This window comes from Dendropsophus ebraccatus (genome assembly GCF_027789765.1).
Source record: "Dendropsophus ebraccatus isolate aDenEbr1 chromosome 6 unlocalized genomic scaffold, aDenEbr1.pat SUPER_6_unloc_1, whole genome shotgun sequence".
NCBI classification, from domain to species: Eukaryota; Metazoa; Chordata; class Amphibia; order Anura; family Hylidae; genus Dendropsophus; species Dendropsophus ebraccatus.
Genome location: NW_027208415.1, coordinates 101,890 through 119,464, shown reverse-complemented (window position 1 = coordinate 119,464; position 17,575 = coordinate 101,890). Strand labels below are relative to the sequence as shown.

The following is a 17,575-nucleotide window of genomic DNA, read 5'->3' as shown; positions in this document are numbered from 1 at the left end:
GGTGTATTACTATAGAGGAGGTTGGATCGGGTTACAGGACTATACAGGCAGCACATAGGGATAGGGGGCGGATAGGGGTGTATGACTATACAGGGGGGGGGGGCGGATAGGGGTGTATGACTATACAGGGGGGGCGGATAGGGGTGTATGACTATATACAGGGGGCGGATAGGGGTGTATGACTATACAGGGGGCGGATAGGGGTGTATGACTATACAGGGGGGGGCGGATAGGGGTGTATGACTATACAGGGGGGGCGGATAGGGGTGTATGACTATACAGGGATGGCAGACAGGGGTGTATGACTATACAGGGAGGGCGCACAGGGGTGTATGACTATACAGTTAGGGCGGACAGGGGTGTATGACTATACAGGGGGCGGATAGGGGTGTATGACTATACAGGGATGGCAGACAGGGGTGTATGACTATACAGGGAGGGCGCACAGGGGTGTATGACTATACTGGGGGATAGGGGTGTATGACTATACAGGGATGGCGGACGGGGTGTATGACTATACAGGGATGGCGGATGGGGGTGTATGACTATACAGGGATGGCGGACGGGGGTGTATGACTGTACAGGGATGGCGGACGGGGGTTTATGACTACAGGGAGGGTGGATAGGGGTGTATGACTATACAGGGAGGGCAGACAGGGGTGTATGAATATACGGGGGGGGCAGGGGTGTATGACTATACGGGGGGGGGGCAAGAGTGTATGACTATACGGGGGGGGCAGGGGTGTATGACTATATGGGGGGAGATAGGAGTGTATGACTATACATAGGGGGGCGGATAGGGGCGGACGGGTGTATGATTATACGGGGGGCAGACAGGGGTGTATGATTATACTGGGGGGGGTGGACAGGGGTGTATGACTATCTGGGGGTGGCAGACAGGGGCACATAGGGATGGCAGGCGGATAGGAGAGTATTATACAGGGAGGTGCATGTTGGTACCTGTAGTCCCCTCAGTAACAATACAGGGCTGTAACATAGGAGGAATGGATGTGCTGCAGCAGGCAGGATACCACACACAGCAATAACTTATCCTGCCTGCTGCAGCCCATTCATTCCTCCTATGTTACAGCCCTGTACTGGTACTGAGGGGACTACAGGTACAGCTGCTCCTCCAGCTATGACATGCCGGCGTCACTGCACACACAGCACAATAACATGTGCAGGGACGCCGGTATCAGAGCGGGAGGTGGAGGAGCAGCAGGGCCCAGGTGACAATGCCGCCCGACCCGCCCCCCCGCCCGTCTGAGCGCCCTCACCCCCACCCTCCCCACCCGTCCGGTCCCAGGCCCCGTCCCGCCGCACCTGTCCATCCATGCGCCCACCCGTCAAGTCCAGCGTCCCTGCACACACAGCACATTGACATGTGCAGCGCTCGGCGGCCGGGGGGGGTGCTCGGACAGGACTGGTGCCGGGGAGGGCAATGTCAATGTGCTGTGTGTGCAGGGACGCCGGACGGGACCGGACTTGACGGGTGGGCGCATGGATGGACAGGTGTGGCGGGACGGGGCCTGGGACTGGACGGGTGAGGGTGCTCGGACGGGCGGGGGGCGGGTCGGGCGGCATTGTCACCTGGGCCCTGCTGCTCCTCCACCTCCCGCTCTGATGCCGGCGTCCCTGTGTGCAGAGACGCCGGCATGTCAGTGGTGGAGGAGCAGCAGAAAAAAATACAAAAATACCGCAGATACCGTCCTGGCTAAGTTGAGGTCGGTTAACCGACGCCAGTGACAGTATCGGTATTTTTGCGGTATACCGCCCAGCCCTAGCGTGGCCTATCCCTCATCTCCCTGGCTGGGTCCCTCCATTCACTGACCAGCACCTTTGCAGATGTATCACACAAGGTGGGATTAGATACAGCCCCAGCATACAGTATAACAATGTAAGATTAGATACAGAGCTCCAGCAGATGGTATCACACACATTGGGATTAGATACAGTCATCTGCTCTCATAACACTGTAGGATAATGTCAGCCATGGAGGTGGGGGCACCTGCTGCAGACATCTGATAGTGAGTGTTATATGTACTATGGAAGGACTACAGCTGTGTTGTGCTGGGACTTGTAGTCCTCCCCTCAGTGACTCACCCACTCTCCCTCATGCAGTACATTGGAGTCATGGTGGCATGTCCCCCCTGGGTGAAGCTCTGGAAACACTTGTCGCTCCATCCAGCTCTTCCCCTGCGCTGCTCCTTACACACAACACCCTCAGCTCTGCTTAGTCACCTCTGTGAGGGGAGGGGGGAGAACATGCTGCTAGGAGGTGGGGGAGGAGGTATTGTTTATGTCTCTCTCTGTGACAGAAGGATCAGATAACAGCCCTGACACAGAGTCAGTACTCTCAGGACGGATCTCCAGTGAGGGGGCGTGTCCAGCAGGAATGCAGAAATAAGTCAGAGCCAGAGAGGGCTGTAAGGGCATAATCAGCCTTATGTATTTAAAAAACTGTTCATTTTAGGTTTTTAATGTATATTGCAAAAATTCTTATGACCTAAGCTAACTAAAACTGAATGGTCAAAATATTTTATAGTTACGCTTTAAAGAAAATATGTTGCAAATGTAAATTATTAGCTAATTTATGTGGCAGGAGTATGTTTCTTCCAAGCAGAGGATTGCAGATGTAGAACAGTGTAAATATGACGTAAAACAAAAGTTACTGTTACGTATTAAAGTTTCATATAAGCATCTACTGTATTGTGTAATGAAAAAAAAGAAATGTGTATATAGTAAACCTCTTTGTCATTTCTTCACACATTGATCAGTCTGTTTGCACCAGTGTATTTTTTTTTCTCAATCTGTTTTAGGCTGGGTACACACTGCGTTTTTGCTGTCTGTTTAAAGGAAAAATTGGCTGGAAAAACAAAGCAGGTAGTTCTGCAACATGACGTTCTTGGTACGTCATTCTTTCCCTGCCTCCCCCCGCTGTCCGTAGTGGCGATTGGGTAGCAGGAGGAGGCTGTCTCACACAGCCGCCTCCTGCTTCCACTGCATGGGGGGGACCTGTGCTCCTCCTTGGGCAGTTAACCCCATAGGCGCCGCCGTCCGTGGGACCATAGCGTCTATGGGGAATACAGAGGGAGATCAATTAAAAAAAATTACCAAAATGACTTTTTTTTTTTTTTTTGTCAATCCCGCCCCAAAATTTTTTTGAAAAAAGCTATCAAAACTTCACATGTACCCAAAAGGTGTACCACTAAAAACGTCAGCTTATGCCAAAAAAAAAAAAAAAAAAGCACTCACTTAACTCCATCGGTGAAAAAAAAAATATTAAAGCTCTTAGGCCCCATTCACATGTCCGTGTCAGTTTTTACTGTCAGGAAATCCTGACCAGGAGACCTCAAATGTCATCAGGAAAGTATCAGGATTTCCTGACAGTAATCCGTTTTTACCATCAGGAAACCATCAGGAAAAACCTTCAGGATTTCCTGATGAGATAATATGGTCTAGTATGCCAACATAAATCACAGGTACCCGTGTACCTGGATGGCCACAGGCTGCAGAACTACAACTCCCATCATGGCCTGTCAGCAAGGCATGATGGGAGTTGTACGTCTGCAACCTGGATGGCCACAGACTGCAGAACTACAACTCCCATCATGGCCTGCCAGCAGAGCCATGATGGGAGTTGTACTTCTGCAACCTGGATGGCCACAGGCTGCAGAACTACAACTCCCATCATGGCCTGTCAGCAAGGCATGATGGGAGTTGTACGTCTGCAACCTGGATGGCCACAGACTGCAGAACTACAACTCCCATCATGGCCTGCCAGCAGAGCCATGATGGGAGTTGTACTTCTGCAACCTGGATGGCCACAGGCTGCAGAACTACAACTCCCATCATGGCCTTCCAGCAGAGCATGGTGGGAGTAGTAGTCCTAAGGGGTAATCTCGCCTGTCCTGGATCCTGCTCTGTCGGGGCTGCGAGGTTGGCGTCTGGGTCAGAGTGCAGTGCTGAGGTCCGGGCGGCCTGCCGGATGCTCCGCATCTCCGCCCGCCGCCCGGTGGTGAGTTCCCGGGGGGGGGGGGGCGGGAGAGGGTCAGATGACAGAGAGCCAAAGTTCCGTTGGTGAGTGGCGGCGGGGGGCGGGGGGTGGGGGGGTTAGTGTGCGGTGCGTTGCGGTGCGGGGGGGATGGGGGTGTTGTGCGGGTGATCGGACGGCGGCCGGGGCTGGCTCTCTACCAGTCCGGAATCGCGGGCACTTTCCTGATATACATCAAGAAAATGCCCGTGATTCCGGTGCTCCCATAGACTTCTATGGGGGCGTCCGTGCCGGATTTCCGGACGAAAATAGGACAGGATCTAAAAAATCCGGTCCTATTTTCCGGAACGGACACCCTTCCGGAAAAATCCGGAAGGGTGTCCGTGTCTAATGTTAGCCTATGAGTCCGGAAATCCGTCCGGATTTCCTGATAGGAAATCCGGACAGATTTTCCGGACGTGTGAAGGGGGCCTTACAATATGGAAGACACAAAGAGTTTTTCTAGTATAAATGCCATAAACTATAACAAAAGCTATATAAAATGGATATCACTGTAATCATACTGACCTGACGAATATAGATAAAACTAGAAAATGTACCCGGCGCTGCCCGAGTATAAAGTGTCAGTGTGTTAATTAGATTTGTTCTAAGGTGCCCAGGAGGCCAAGCTAAATGTATTGTTTCATCTGAGTTAATCAGTGGAATTAGTGTATACCTGTAGTGCATAGTTGGAGGGGTTCTGTATACCCACAATGTATAGTTTTTAGGGTTCTCGCATATCTGTAGTGCATAGTTGGGGGCTGTATACCTATAGTGTATAGTTGGGGGGGTCCTGTATACCTGTAGTGTGTAGTTGGGGGGGGCTGTATACCTGTAGTGTATAGTTGAGGGAGGTCCTGTATACCTGCAGTGTACAGTTGGTGAAGGTCCTGTATACCTGTACTGTATAGTTCGGGGGTCCTGTATACCTGTAGTATATAGTTGGTGCTGTATACCTGTAATGTATAGTTGGTGGAGGTCTTGTATACCTTTTAGTTTATAGTTTGAGGGTCCTGGATACCTGTAGTGTATAATTGGTGGAGGTCTTGTATACCTGTAGTATATAGTTCGGGGGTCCTGTATACCTGTAGTGAATAGTTTCAGGGTCCTGTATAACTATAGTATAGAGTTGGTGGAGGTCCTGTATACCTGTAGTGTATAGTTTGGGGTCCTATATACCTGTAGTATATAGCTGGTGGAGTTCCTGTATACCTGTAGTATATTTGGGGTCCTGTATACTTATAGTATAGAGTTGGTGAAGGTGCTGTATACCTGTATTATAGAGTTGGTATAGGTCCTGTATACCTGTAGTGTATAGTTTTGAGGTCCTGTATACCTGTAGTGTATAGTTTGAGGTCCTATATACCTGTAGTATATAGTTGGTGGAGTTCCTGTATACCTGTAGTGTATAGTTTTGGGGTCCTGTATACCTGGAGTGTATAGTTTGTGGTCCTATATACCTGTAGTATATAGTTGGTGGAGGTCCTGTATACCTGAAGTATATAGTTGGTGGAGGTCCTGTATACCTGTAGTGTATAATTTTGGGGTACTTTATACCTGTAGTGTATAGTTTGGGGTCCTGTATAGCTGTAGTATATAGTTTTGTGGAGGTCCTGTGCACCTGTAGTGTATAGTTTTGGGGTCCGGTATACCTGTAGTGTCCTGTATACCTGCAGGGTTGTATTTACCCGTATGGCAGTGTTATTCAGTCACAGTGTGTCGGTATTGGTCATGTCTGGTATGGCGGTGTTATCCAGTCACAGTATGGCGGTATTGGTCAGGTCTAGTGTGGCGGTGTTATCCAGTCACGGTATGGTGGTATTGGTCAGGTCTGGTATAGCGGTGTTATCCAGTCACAGTATGGCAGTATTGGTCAGGTCTGATATGATGGTGTTATCCAGTCACAGTATGGCGGTATTGGTCAGGTCTGGTATGGCAGTGTTATCCAGTCACAGTATGGCGGTATTGGTCAGGTCTGGTATGACAGTGTTATCCAGCACAGTATAGCAGTATTGGTCAGGTCTGGTGTGGCAGTGTTATCCATTCACAGTATGGCGGTATTGGTCAGGTCTGGTATGACAGTGTTATCCAGTCACAGTATGGCGGTATTGGACAGGTCTGGTGTGGCAGTGTTACCCAGTCACAGTTTGGTATACCTGTAGTGCCCTGTATATACATGTAATGTATAGTTGGAGTAGGGGGTCCTGTATATACATGTACTGTATAGATGGAGTAGGGGGCATATGTACTGTATAGATGGAGTAGGGGGTCCTGTATATACATGTACTGTATAGATGGAGTAGGGGGCCCTGTATATACATGTACTGTATAGATGGAGTAGGGGGTCCTGTATATACATGTACTGTATAGATGGAGTAGGGGGTCCTGTATATACATGTACTGTATAGTATGTACTGTATGAGTAGGTGGCCCTGTATATACATGTACTGTATAGATGGAGTAGGGGGTCCTGTAGATACATGTATATACAGGACCCCCTACTCCATCTATACAGTATATGTATCTACAGGACCCACTACTCCATCTATACAGTACATGTATATACAGGGCCCCCTACTCCATCTATACAGTACATGTATACAGGGCCCCCTACTCCATCTATACAGTACATGTATACACAGGACCCCCTACTGCATCTATACAGTACATGTATATACAGGGCCCCCTACTCCATCTATACAGTACATGTATAAACAGGACCCCCTACTCCATCTATACAGTACATGTATATACAGGACCCCCTACTCCATCTATACAGTACATGTATACAGGGCCCCCTGCTCAATCTATACAGTACATGTATACACAGGACCCCCTACTGCATCTATACAGTACATGCAGGGCTCCAGATGGCGACCAAAATGGTCGCCAATGCGACTGACATCATGCAAATGGCGCCCAGATTTATTAATCTGGGCGCCATTTGCGACTGGCCCCGGCGGCGGCGCACTGTCTCTTTAAGGACAGTGACCGCCTTCCGCACGCTGCACCGAAGCGTGTCTCCGCACACTGGGGACACGCTTCTCCAGTGACGTCATCTAGCACGTCCGTCATTCATTGGACGGACGGACGCAGAGGCGCCACACTCATCCAGCGCCTCTCTCCCGCCTCTCCTCACCCGGCGGATCCTCAAGTTCACCCCAGCGGCACCATACTTAGATTGTTGGTGACTGGGTGAGTATAACCGGAGGGGCGGCAGGGGTGACGGCAGGCCAGTAATGTGTGTGGGGGGGACCGCGGCCTGGGTAGTGTGTCTATTGTGATGGCGGCCGGTGCGGTACTCAGTGGGGTGTGGTGGGGTGGTTTGGGGGGTGGGGTGGGGGGGGGTGGCTGGCGGTAGGGGATGTATAGACTGCACAGTACCACTTCCCTCAGTGTCTGGATGTATATACACTGCACAGTACCACTTCCCTCAGTGTCTGGATGTATATAGACTGCACAGTACCACTTCCCTCAGTGTCTGGATGTATATACACTGCACAGTACCACTTCCCTCAGTGTCTGGATGTATATAGACTGCACAGTACCACTTCCCTCAGTGTCTGGATGTATATACACTGCACAGTACCACTTCCCTCAGTGTCTGGATGTATATACACTGCACAGTACCACTTCCCTCAGTGTCTGGATGTATATACACTGCACAGTACCACTTCCCTCAGTGTCTGGATGTATATAGACTGCACAGTACCACTTCCCTCAGTGTCTGGATGTATATACACTGCACAGTACCACTTCCCTCAGTGTCTGGATGTATATAGACTGCACAGTACCACTTCCCTCAGTGTCTGGATGTATATACACTGCACAGTACCACTTCCCTCAGTGTCTGTATATATAGACTGCACAGTACCACTTCTCTCAGTGTCTGGATGTATATATAGACTGCACAGTACCACTTCCCTCAGTGTCTGGATGTATATACACTGCACAGTACCACTTCCCTCAGTGTCTGGATGTATATACACTGCACAGTACCACTTCCCTCAGTGTCTGGATGTATATAGACTGCACAGTACCACTTCCCTCAGTGTCTGTATATATATAGACTGCACAGTACCACTTCCCTCAGTGTCTGTATATATAGACTGCACAGTACCACTTCTCTCAGTGTCTGGATGTATATATAGACTGCACAGTACCACTTCCCTCAGTGTCTGGATGTATATACACTGCACAGTACCACTTCCCTCAGTGTCTGGATGTATATACACTGCACAGTACCACTTCCCTCAGTGTCTGGATGTATATATAGACTGCACAGTACCACTTCCCTCAGTGTCTGGATGTATATATAGACTGCACAGTACCACTTCCCTCAGTGTCAGGATGTATATAGACTGCACAGTACCACTTCCCTCAGTGTCTGGATGTATATAGACTGCACAGTACCACTTCCCTCAGTGTCTGGATGTATATACACTGCACAGTACCACTTCCCTCAGTGTCTGGATGTATATAGACTGCACAGTACCACTTCCCTCAGTGTCTGGATGTATATAGACTGCACAGTACCACTTCCCTCAGTGTCTGGATGTATATACACTGCACAGTACCACTTCCCTCAGTGTCTGGATGTATATACACTGCACAGTACCACTTCCCTCAGTGTCTGTATACATATAGACTGCACAGTACCACTTCCCTCAGTGTGTGTGTATGTATACACTGCACAGTACCTCTTCCCATATACATTGCCACAGGGGCTATATGTCATCGGCTGCCAGGGGCTATATATATAGTAGATCATTGCCGGTAAGATGGCAGCTGGCTGAGGGAACACACCGGCAGCAGGGGGGGGGGGGGGGCTGGGCTTTTATATTACTAATATAATGGACTTGTCCATGACAATTAGGTAATTATCCTTATTGTTATATACAGGCTACTGCAATTGGCTCAATGGCGAAACATAAAATAACAGATTTTTTCAAGGATGCTCATGCATCTTCCAGCCAGTCTACTATAATAGATCAGGATAATTCAGATGAAACGCTTTCATTAGTCAGTGAAAACGGCACATCAGATCAAGCAAGCAATTCCAGCAGTGCAACAAAAATTTCCGTCCACAGGAGCAGACATTTTAAGAGTGTGTGGCTTCAGGAATTTCCTTGGCTTAAATACAATAAAGAGAAAGGAGTGATGTACTGTGAGTTTTGTTCCAAGGCAGGTGATGTTGCTGGAAAGACAGATTTCATTAAAGGAACAGATCATTTCAAGAAAGAAACAATAAAAAAACATGGAGATAGTCTGAAGCATAAAAATGCTCGTGACTGTATAATAGCTAGGAGTGCCCCAAAACAGACACCTTTAGCTCGTGCTGTAGCTCATGCTTGTGAAAAAACAGCTGAGAAAGACTTTGAAGAAATGAAGATTAAATTTAATGTGGCCTACATGATGGCACGTGAAGAGCTACCATTTACAAAGTATGCGGCTCAAATCTTACTTATGAAGAAAAATGGAATGGATATATCCAAGACATATGACAATGACAATGACACTGCATGTGCAGAGATTATTGGTTGCATTGCAGAGGAATTTAAAGCTCAAACATTAAATGAAGCTGCAAAGGCAACTTACATTTCAATCATAACAGACTGTGGAACTGATGTATCAGGAAGTGATAATGTTATAGTATACTGCAGGTATATTTTGTCAGGTGTCCCTGTGAACCGTCTGGTAGGATTAGGTGCACTTCAGCATAGCCATGCTCGGGGAATACTAGAAAGTATTGGAGATATTTTTAGTGCAGCCCACAGTGATCCATATTGGTGGCACCATAAGCTCAGTGCTTTTGGTGCAGATGGAGCTAGTGTCAATATGGATGCATCAGGTGGTATAGGTGCCCTAATGAGAAAAGAGATAGGAGAGCATATACTCTCATTTCACTGCTTACCGCATCGTTTGGAACTGGCCATGTTAAATACACAAAAATGTCTACCTATGGTCCAAAAAGTATATGATCTTCTGCATCTTGTCTGGAAGACTTATCACTTTAGTCCCAAAAGTAAACGGGAGTTGAGAGTCATTGGTGCAGAGTTAGGCTGTAAAATCCGCTGACCCTCAGCAGTAAAGACTCAGCGCTGGCTACCTCATATCTTCCGGGCACTCTCTGTTTTCCTGTCGTTTGATCAAGAAACTGGGCAAGGGCAGTACACCGCTGTGCACCATCATATGGAACATCTTTCTGTATCCTCAAAAAATAGTGACATTTCAGGAAGAGCCAAGCACATTGTGCAGCAAATGGAGAACCTGATGTTTGTTGCATTTTGTCATTTCCTCCATGACCTTTTTGGGGAGATCTCAAAGTTAAGTCTGACTCTCCAGAAGAACTCTCTCATCCTTCCCCAAGCAGTTGCTGCCATTAAAACGTGTATCATGACAGTTAACAACTTTAAAGAAGTCCCACTGAGAAATGGCAAATTGCAAGAGTTTTATAAAAAAATTAATGTAGAGGAAATGCAGACTGGCACACAGAGAGCAAGTCAAATGGCTAAAAGGCGCAAGACGAGTCATACCAGGTGTATTGCTTTTCAGAATATCCAGCTAAAAGATTTTGATGCACAGGAGGAGTTTATGGAAAACCTAAATGACCACATTAGAAGAACAGTGGAAGCAACAGTGGGTGAACTGGAACGAAGATTTGAAGTAATGCTAAGTAGTGAGAAGGAGGGTAGAACAGGCTGTCCAGACATCATCCAGTGTTTCTCTGTCTTTTGTCATGATTCCTGGCCTGATGATCTTGTTACATATGGAGAGGAGGAGATTGACACATTAACAAAATGGTATAAAACCATTTTGTTAAAAAATGGCTGCGAAGTGGAAGCAATCCAAGCTGAATGGAGGCAATTGAAATTTTTAGTTAAAGGGCAGTTTGCTGACCTTTCTTACAGCAGTTTGTGGGAAACGGTCATCTCAAAGGAGCCATATTGTACTGACTTTGGGAATGTTTTACATTTAATTCACATTATGTTAATACTTCCTATATCAGCTGCACAATGCGAAAGGGGTTTTTCTGCCCAAAACAGAATCAAGTCACAAGTCCGGAGTTCTCTTCATATTTCAACACTGGAGGACTTAATTCGCATAAGCTCCGAAGGCCCTTCCCTTGAACTGTTCAATCCTGAGCCCTCTGTGAAGCGCTGGTTCAACTCAAAGAGGAAGAGAAGGCCACAATATAAAGGATGGCCAGGGGGCACTTACATACTGGGAGTCAGTGACACTGACTCAGAACCTGACTTGTAGACCACCTCACACATTCTAGTGGACTGTATATTGTTGTCAAGTTGCAAGCTTTTAAGTTCAAGTTCAGAAGAGTAAGCCTCATTAAAAGGCTAGCCAAGTGAAGTTGAAGTACTGAGTCAGACTGTATATGGTTGTCAAGTTGCAAGTTTCCATGTTGAACGTTTTCAAACTAAGAAAAGAAAGGATCTAAAGGAGGAGGAGGAGGATTCTGCTGCCGTGGCCTCTGCACACAGTAAGTCTCATTTAACATAACATTAATTTTACATGTTTTAAAATGCTGGCGACCAAATATTCTATTTGGCGCCTAAATTTTTCAGGTTAGGAGCCAATGGCTCCTAGGTAAATTTTTTAGTCTGGAGCCCTGACATGTATATACAGGGCCCCCTACTCCATCTATACAGTACATGTATATACAGGACCCCCTACTCCATCTATACAGTACATGTATACAGGGCCCCCTACTCGATCTATACAGTACATGTATACACAGGACCCCCTACTGCATCTATACAGTACATGTATATACAGGGCCCCCTACTCCATCTATACAGTACATGTATATACAGGACCCCCTACTCCATCTATACAGTACATGTATATACAGGGCCCCCTACTCCATCTATACAGTACATGTATACAGGGCCCCCTACTCCATCTATACAGTACATGTATACACAGGACCCCCTACTGCATCTATACAGTACATGTATATACAGGGCCCCCTACTCCATCTATACAGTACATGTATATACAGGACCCCCTACTCCATCTATACAGTACATGTACTGTATAGATGGAGTAGGGGGCCCTGTATATACATGTACTGTATAGATGCAGTAGGGGGTCCTGTGTATACATGTACTGTATAGATGGAGTAGGGGGCCCTGTATACATGTACTGTATAGATGGAGTAGGGGGTCCTGTATATACATGTACTGTATAGATGGAGTAGGGGGTCCTGTATATACATGTACTGTATAGATGGAGTAGGGGGTCTACCAGTTATTACTGTGGAGGTTGTGAGGCAGCTGCCCTAGCAACCATTGATCCCTGTGAAAATGAAAGCAGTAATCCTATTGGTTGCTAAGGCTCCAACTGCCGTGTCTGCTGCAGCTAATTATATCACCTGTGTTTGCAGTGATGAGATTTTCCAATTCATCTCTATGGGGCGCCTCTCTTTCCCCTCCCCCTCCCCTCCTGTGCATCTGGCGGGGACGGGACCTTCGCAATAACCTTCCCGGGCACCCAATGTATCTGTGTGCCAAATTTGGGGTCAAACGGTTTAGGCGTTTGGAAGTCTATAGAGGACAGACAGACAGACAGACAGACAGAAGGACAGACGACAGACAGACAGACTTTGATTTTTATCATATAGATGTCATATGTAACATACAGTGAACAGCATACGAAAAACAGCTGCTAAATTGTGTTTTTTATTCGTACCACCTCATTAAAAATTTTAAAAATTATCAGGGTGTCACATGCTCTCCAGAATGGTACAGATGGAAACATCAACTTGTCTTACACAAATATTTTGGCACCGCAAGGCCACATGGTATAACAAAAAAAAAAACTTTAAATAGAAAAGGGGCTTGAAATTCCCCAGGTCTGTCATGTCAAAGGTGTCATGTCAAAGTCAGTTGACGCTCTGTGGCCACATATGGCATATTTCTAGAAACATTGGAATAAGGAGAATAAATATTGAGTTCCATTTCTCAGTTAGTATTTGCTGTGTTAGTGGAAAAAAATTGATTAATTGGAATATCTGCCAAAGAAATAAAAATTTTAAATTTCTCCTCCAACCTGGTTTCTACGAAACACCTAAAGGGTTAATAAACGTATGAATTGTTACTTTACATACTTTGAGGGGTGCAGTTTTTACAGTGAAGGGATTTATGAGGTAACTAACATCCAGGCCCAACAAAACCACTTCGGAACTGAACTGGCCACTAATAAAATCAGAATTTGAAATATTCCTGAAAATTTGAATAATCGCTGCAAAATTTCGAAGCCCTCTAACATCCTAACCAGTAAAAGGCCGTTCACCAAATGACGTCACCATAAAGCAGACATGTTGTAGATGTTGCAGTAATAACTAGATTTGCATTTCCAGGGAAATACATAGTGCTTGAAAAGAGCTCCCCTTTACCAGTGACTTCCTTTTAAGAGAAACTTTAATCCTGGGTGCCGTCCCTTTTAAGAGCGACTTGGGTCCCATTCCTTAAAGAGCAACTTGGCTCCCGTCTCTTTAAGAGCGACATGGGTCCCTTTTAGGAGCGACCTGGGTCGCTTTAAGAGCAACCTGGGTCCCTTCGCTCTTAAAGGGACCCAGATCGGGGTGCGTGGCCTGGCTATGGAGGACTGAGCACGTTCCTCTGTGAGCTCCGTGAACAGGGCACCAGACAGCAGCAGACAGCAGCCTCACAGCACCCCAATCTGAAAGCACTGCACCCCAAATGGTTCGGGGTCACAGGCGGACTAAGGCAGGCGCTTTATCACCCCAGTCCCGGCCCGCTCGGGGTAGCCTGGACCGCTTCCTCCGCCCCGCAAACTGCGGCCTACTTGCCCAGTCTGCAGCCTCCACGACTCCCGGTTCCCGTGTGACCAGAACGGCGGCCGCTGCAGCAGCACCACCCACGTGCACGCCCGTAGTGGCGCCGCCGATTGCCTCCGCCAGCCTGACTAGATCCTCGTTCCCGGCAGATGCGGCGGTGAGTGACCCGGCCCCGACCCTCTCCATACCTGCTCCTCCTGGCTCCGGCAGCTTCATTAGTGCGGACGCGGCGCGGACATCCTGGCTGGAGTATGGGCAACTAGCCTCATTCTTACGGACCTTGTTTCCGAGAGGCACGTACGTTGCTACACTCACAGACTTTGATAATCTGGTTGTTTCCACCTCTGCTATCCCACATTGCATATCTGCACTATACCAGATTCTGGGTGGTATTGCGAACCCTGACAGGCCTTCCTTCTTTGACAAGTGGGAACGTGACTTGGATGTGTCTCTTGAAGGTCAGTCCTTCCAGAAAATCTGCGAACTTACATATGGGGTTTCCATGGCCGCTAAGGCAAAAGAGAAAAATTACAAGATTCTTTCACGGTGGTATTATTGCCCAGTCTCCTTGCATACAATGTTTCCTGAGGTCTCTGACCGCTGCTGGAGATGCCTCACGGAGGCTGGCGATATGTTACACATTTGGTGGGCATGTCCCGGCATCCGAGAGTTTTGGGATAGAATCTTAACCATCTATACCGCATATTCTGTAAGGACCATTGTTAATTCCCCACAGCTGACCCTATTGTCACAGATCCCGAGTTCCCTGGCCACCATTAAGAAAGGGATGTTGCGACATTTTTTAACCGCGGCTCGTATGGTTATTCCCCGACATTGGAAAACACCCGCAGTACCCACAATGGCAGAATGGCTTAGTGAACTTAGGGAACTGGGTAGAATGGAGGAGCTGATGGCAGAGGCTCATGAGCAGTCTGCTAAATTTTATAAGGTGTGGTTTGTTCATGGATTCGGAGGCCTTCCTGGCCCTCATCCATTAGGTGTGGATGCTCCGTCCTTTTATAGCACTTTAACTGCTGCAGTGTTTGGTTCTGTTGTCTGCCCCCGCCTGCCTCCCCTCCCCTCTCCCTGTTATCCTGCTCTCCGCCTCAGCCTCTTCTTTTCTTTTCATCCTTTTTCTTACAACCTGCATGACATTTACGTTGCTTGATGTTTGCTAGGTACAGCACTGCCGTGTTGGTGGTGTAGATGTTTGGAAATGTTGACATTGCATTGTGCTTTTTCTTGTTTTTTATATTTTAAAAACTGTGACGCCAGGCGACTTGCAGGTCGCTATATACTAAAGCCTGATCGATTTTGTATATGCTGTTTTTTCTTGGTTGTCAATAAAATCAGATTACACATAAAAGGGACCCAGGTCGCTCTTAAAGGGACCCATTTAGAGCGACTTGGATCCCTTTAAGAGCGACTTGGGTACCGTCTAGAGATGAGCGAACCGGGTTCGAGACGTTCCGAACCCGAACGTTCAGCATTTGATTAGTGGTGGCTGCTGAACTTGGATAAAGCTCTATGGTTGTCGGGAAAACATGGATACAGCCAATGAGTATATACATGTTTTCCACATAGCCTTAGGGCTTTATCAAACTTCAGCAGCCACCGCTAATAAAATGCCAAAAGTTCGGGTTCGGATCGACTCGAGCATGCTCAAGGTTCGCTCATCTCTAGTACCGTCCCTTTAAGAGCGACTTGGGTACTGTCCCTGCTACATGGCTGCCTCAGCTCTGCTATTTTATTGACTGACCTCTGCTACTTATAATGGTAAAGATCATTGCTCAGTTACCATGACAATCTTACTCATGTCAGGGAGACAAAATCGTTAAGGACCCTCCATATATTACATCTTCTATTGGCCAATAGTGGACATGTGACTGTGGTTGTTGTGATGCATTGCCTGACAAGACCTTAGAGTTCCTATTGGCTGCTATATTTCAGCTATTTGCATATGTGCTCTGATTGGCTGTTAGCGGTTAGAGTTTGGCCATTATTTCCAATGGCCATTATTTTCTATGGGAAATTCGGGGTCTTTAAACGTAAATTTCTTAAAAACGACAAATCCGATCGAAACAAAAAATAGCACACCTCACACCGCCGAGGACTTCGAAACGCAGTTTGAACGGAGTCTGTGCGCAAAGCGGTTCGGGCTGTGTTACGCGCAGAAAAATGGCTGGAAGAAGAAGAAAAAACAGAAGAAGAATATGGATTACAATATAGTGCTTGAAAAGCACTATATTGTAATCCGTATTCTTCTTCCGTTTCCGTTTCTTCTTCCAGCTATTTTTTTGCACTTAATACAGCCTGAACCGCTTTGCGTACCGACTCTGTTTAAACTGTGTTTCGAAGACCTCGGCGGTGGGAGGTGTGCTATTTATTATCTAAACTATCCGATAGTTTTGATCGGATTTGTCGTTTTTAAGAAATTTACGTTTAAAGACACCGAATTTCCCATAGAAAATAATGGCCCATTGGAAATAATGGCCACACTCTAAACGCTAACAGCCAATCACAGCCCATATGCAAATAGCTGAAATATAGCAGCCAATAGAAATTCTAAGGTCTTGTCAGGCAATGTATCACACCATCCACAGTCATATGTCCACTATTGGCCAATAGAAGATGTAGAAGATGGAAGGTCCTTAACGATTTTGTCTCCTTGACATGAGTAAGATTGTCATGGTAACCGAGCACGGATCTTTACCATTATAAGTACCAGAGCCGCTCTCAGGGTGCGTTCACACCTACAGGATCTGCAGCAGATCTGCAGCAGATTTGATGCTGTGTTCAGTTATTTAAATAAAATCTGCTGCAGAAAATCAGCTGCAGATCCTGTAGGTGTGAACACACCATTAAAGAAAATATTATTTTACTGAAAGAGTAGTAGATACCTGGAACAAACTTCCAGCAGAGGTGGTTGGTAAATCTACAATAACAGAATTTAAACACGCCTGGGATAGACATATATCTATTTCTGCCTTTTTCTGCCGACAATCTTCTATGTTTCTATGTTAAAGGGACCCAATTCGCTCTTAAAGGGACGGGAGCCATGTCGCTCTTATAGGGAGTCATGTCGCTCTTACAGGGAGCCATGTCGCTCTTAAAGGGAGCCATGTCGCTCTTACAGGGAGCCAGGTCGCTCTTACAGGGACCCAGGTCGCTCTTGCAGGGACCCAGGTCGCTCTTGCAGGGACCCAGGTCGCTCTTGCAGGGACCCAGGTCGCTCTTGCAGGGACCCAGGTCGCTCTTGCAGGGACCCAGGTCGCTCTTGCAGGGACCCAGGTCGCTCTTACAGGGACCCAGGTCGCTCTTACAGGGACCCAGGTAGCTCTTACAGGGACCCAGGTCGCTCTTACAGGGACTCAGGTCGCTCTTACAGGGACTCAGGTCGCTCTTACAGGGACCCAGGTCGCTCTTACAGGGACCCAGGTCGCTCTTACAGGGACCCAGGTCGCTCTTACAGGGACCCAGGTCGCTCTTACAGGGACCCAGGTCGCTCTTACAGGGACCCAGGTCGCTCTTACAGGGACCCAGGTCGCTCTTACAGGGACCCAGGTCGCTCTTACAGGGACCCAGGTCGCTCTTACAGGGACCCAGGTCGCTCTTACAGGGACCCAGGTCGCTCTTACAGGGACCCAGGTCGCTCTTACAGGGACCCAGGTCGCTCTTACAGGGACCCAGGTCGCTCTTACAGGGACCCAGGTCGCTCTTACAGG

The 17,575-nt window shown here is 47.4% G+C and overlaps 2 protein-coding genes across 2 annotated transcripts in view; both read left to right on the top strand.

Moving 5' to 3' along the window:
* PPIL4 (peptidylprolyl isomerase like 4) overlaps positions 1-17,575 on the top strand; it is a 158,749-nt gene that overhangs the window by 81,748 nt on the left and 59,426 nt on the right. The window lies entirely within an intron of this gene.
* Positions 8,954-11,570, top strand: LOC138774655 (zinc finger protein 862-like). Its single transcript, XM_069955652.1, has 2 exons — positions 8,954-9,671; positions 10,188-11,570. The coding sequence occupies exons 1-2, from the start codon at positions 8,954-8,956 to the stop codon at positions 11,294-11,296; spliced, it is 1,827 nt and encodes a 608-aa protein (XP_069811753.1). The 3' UTR covers positions 11,297-11,570.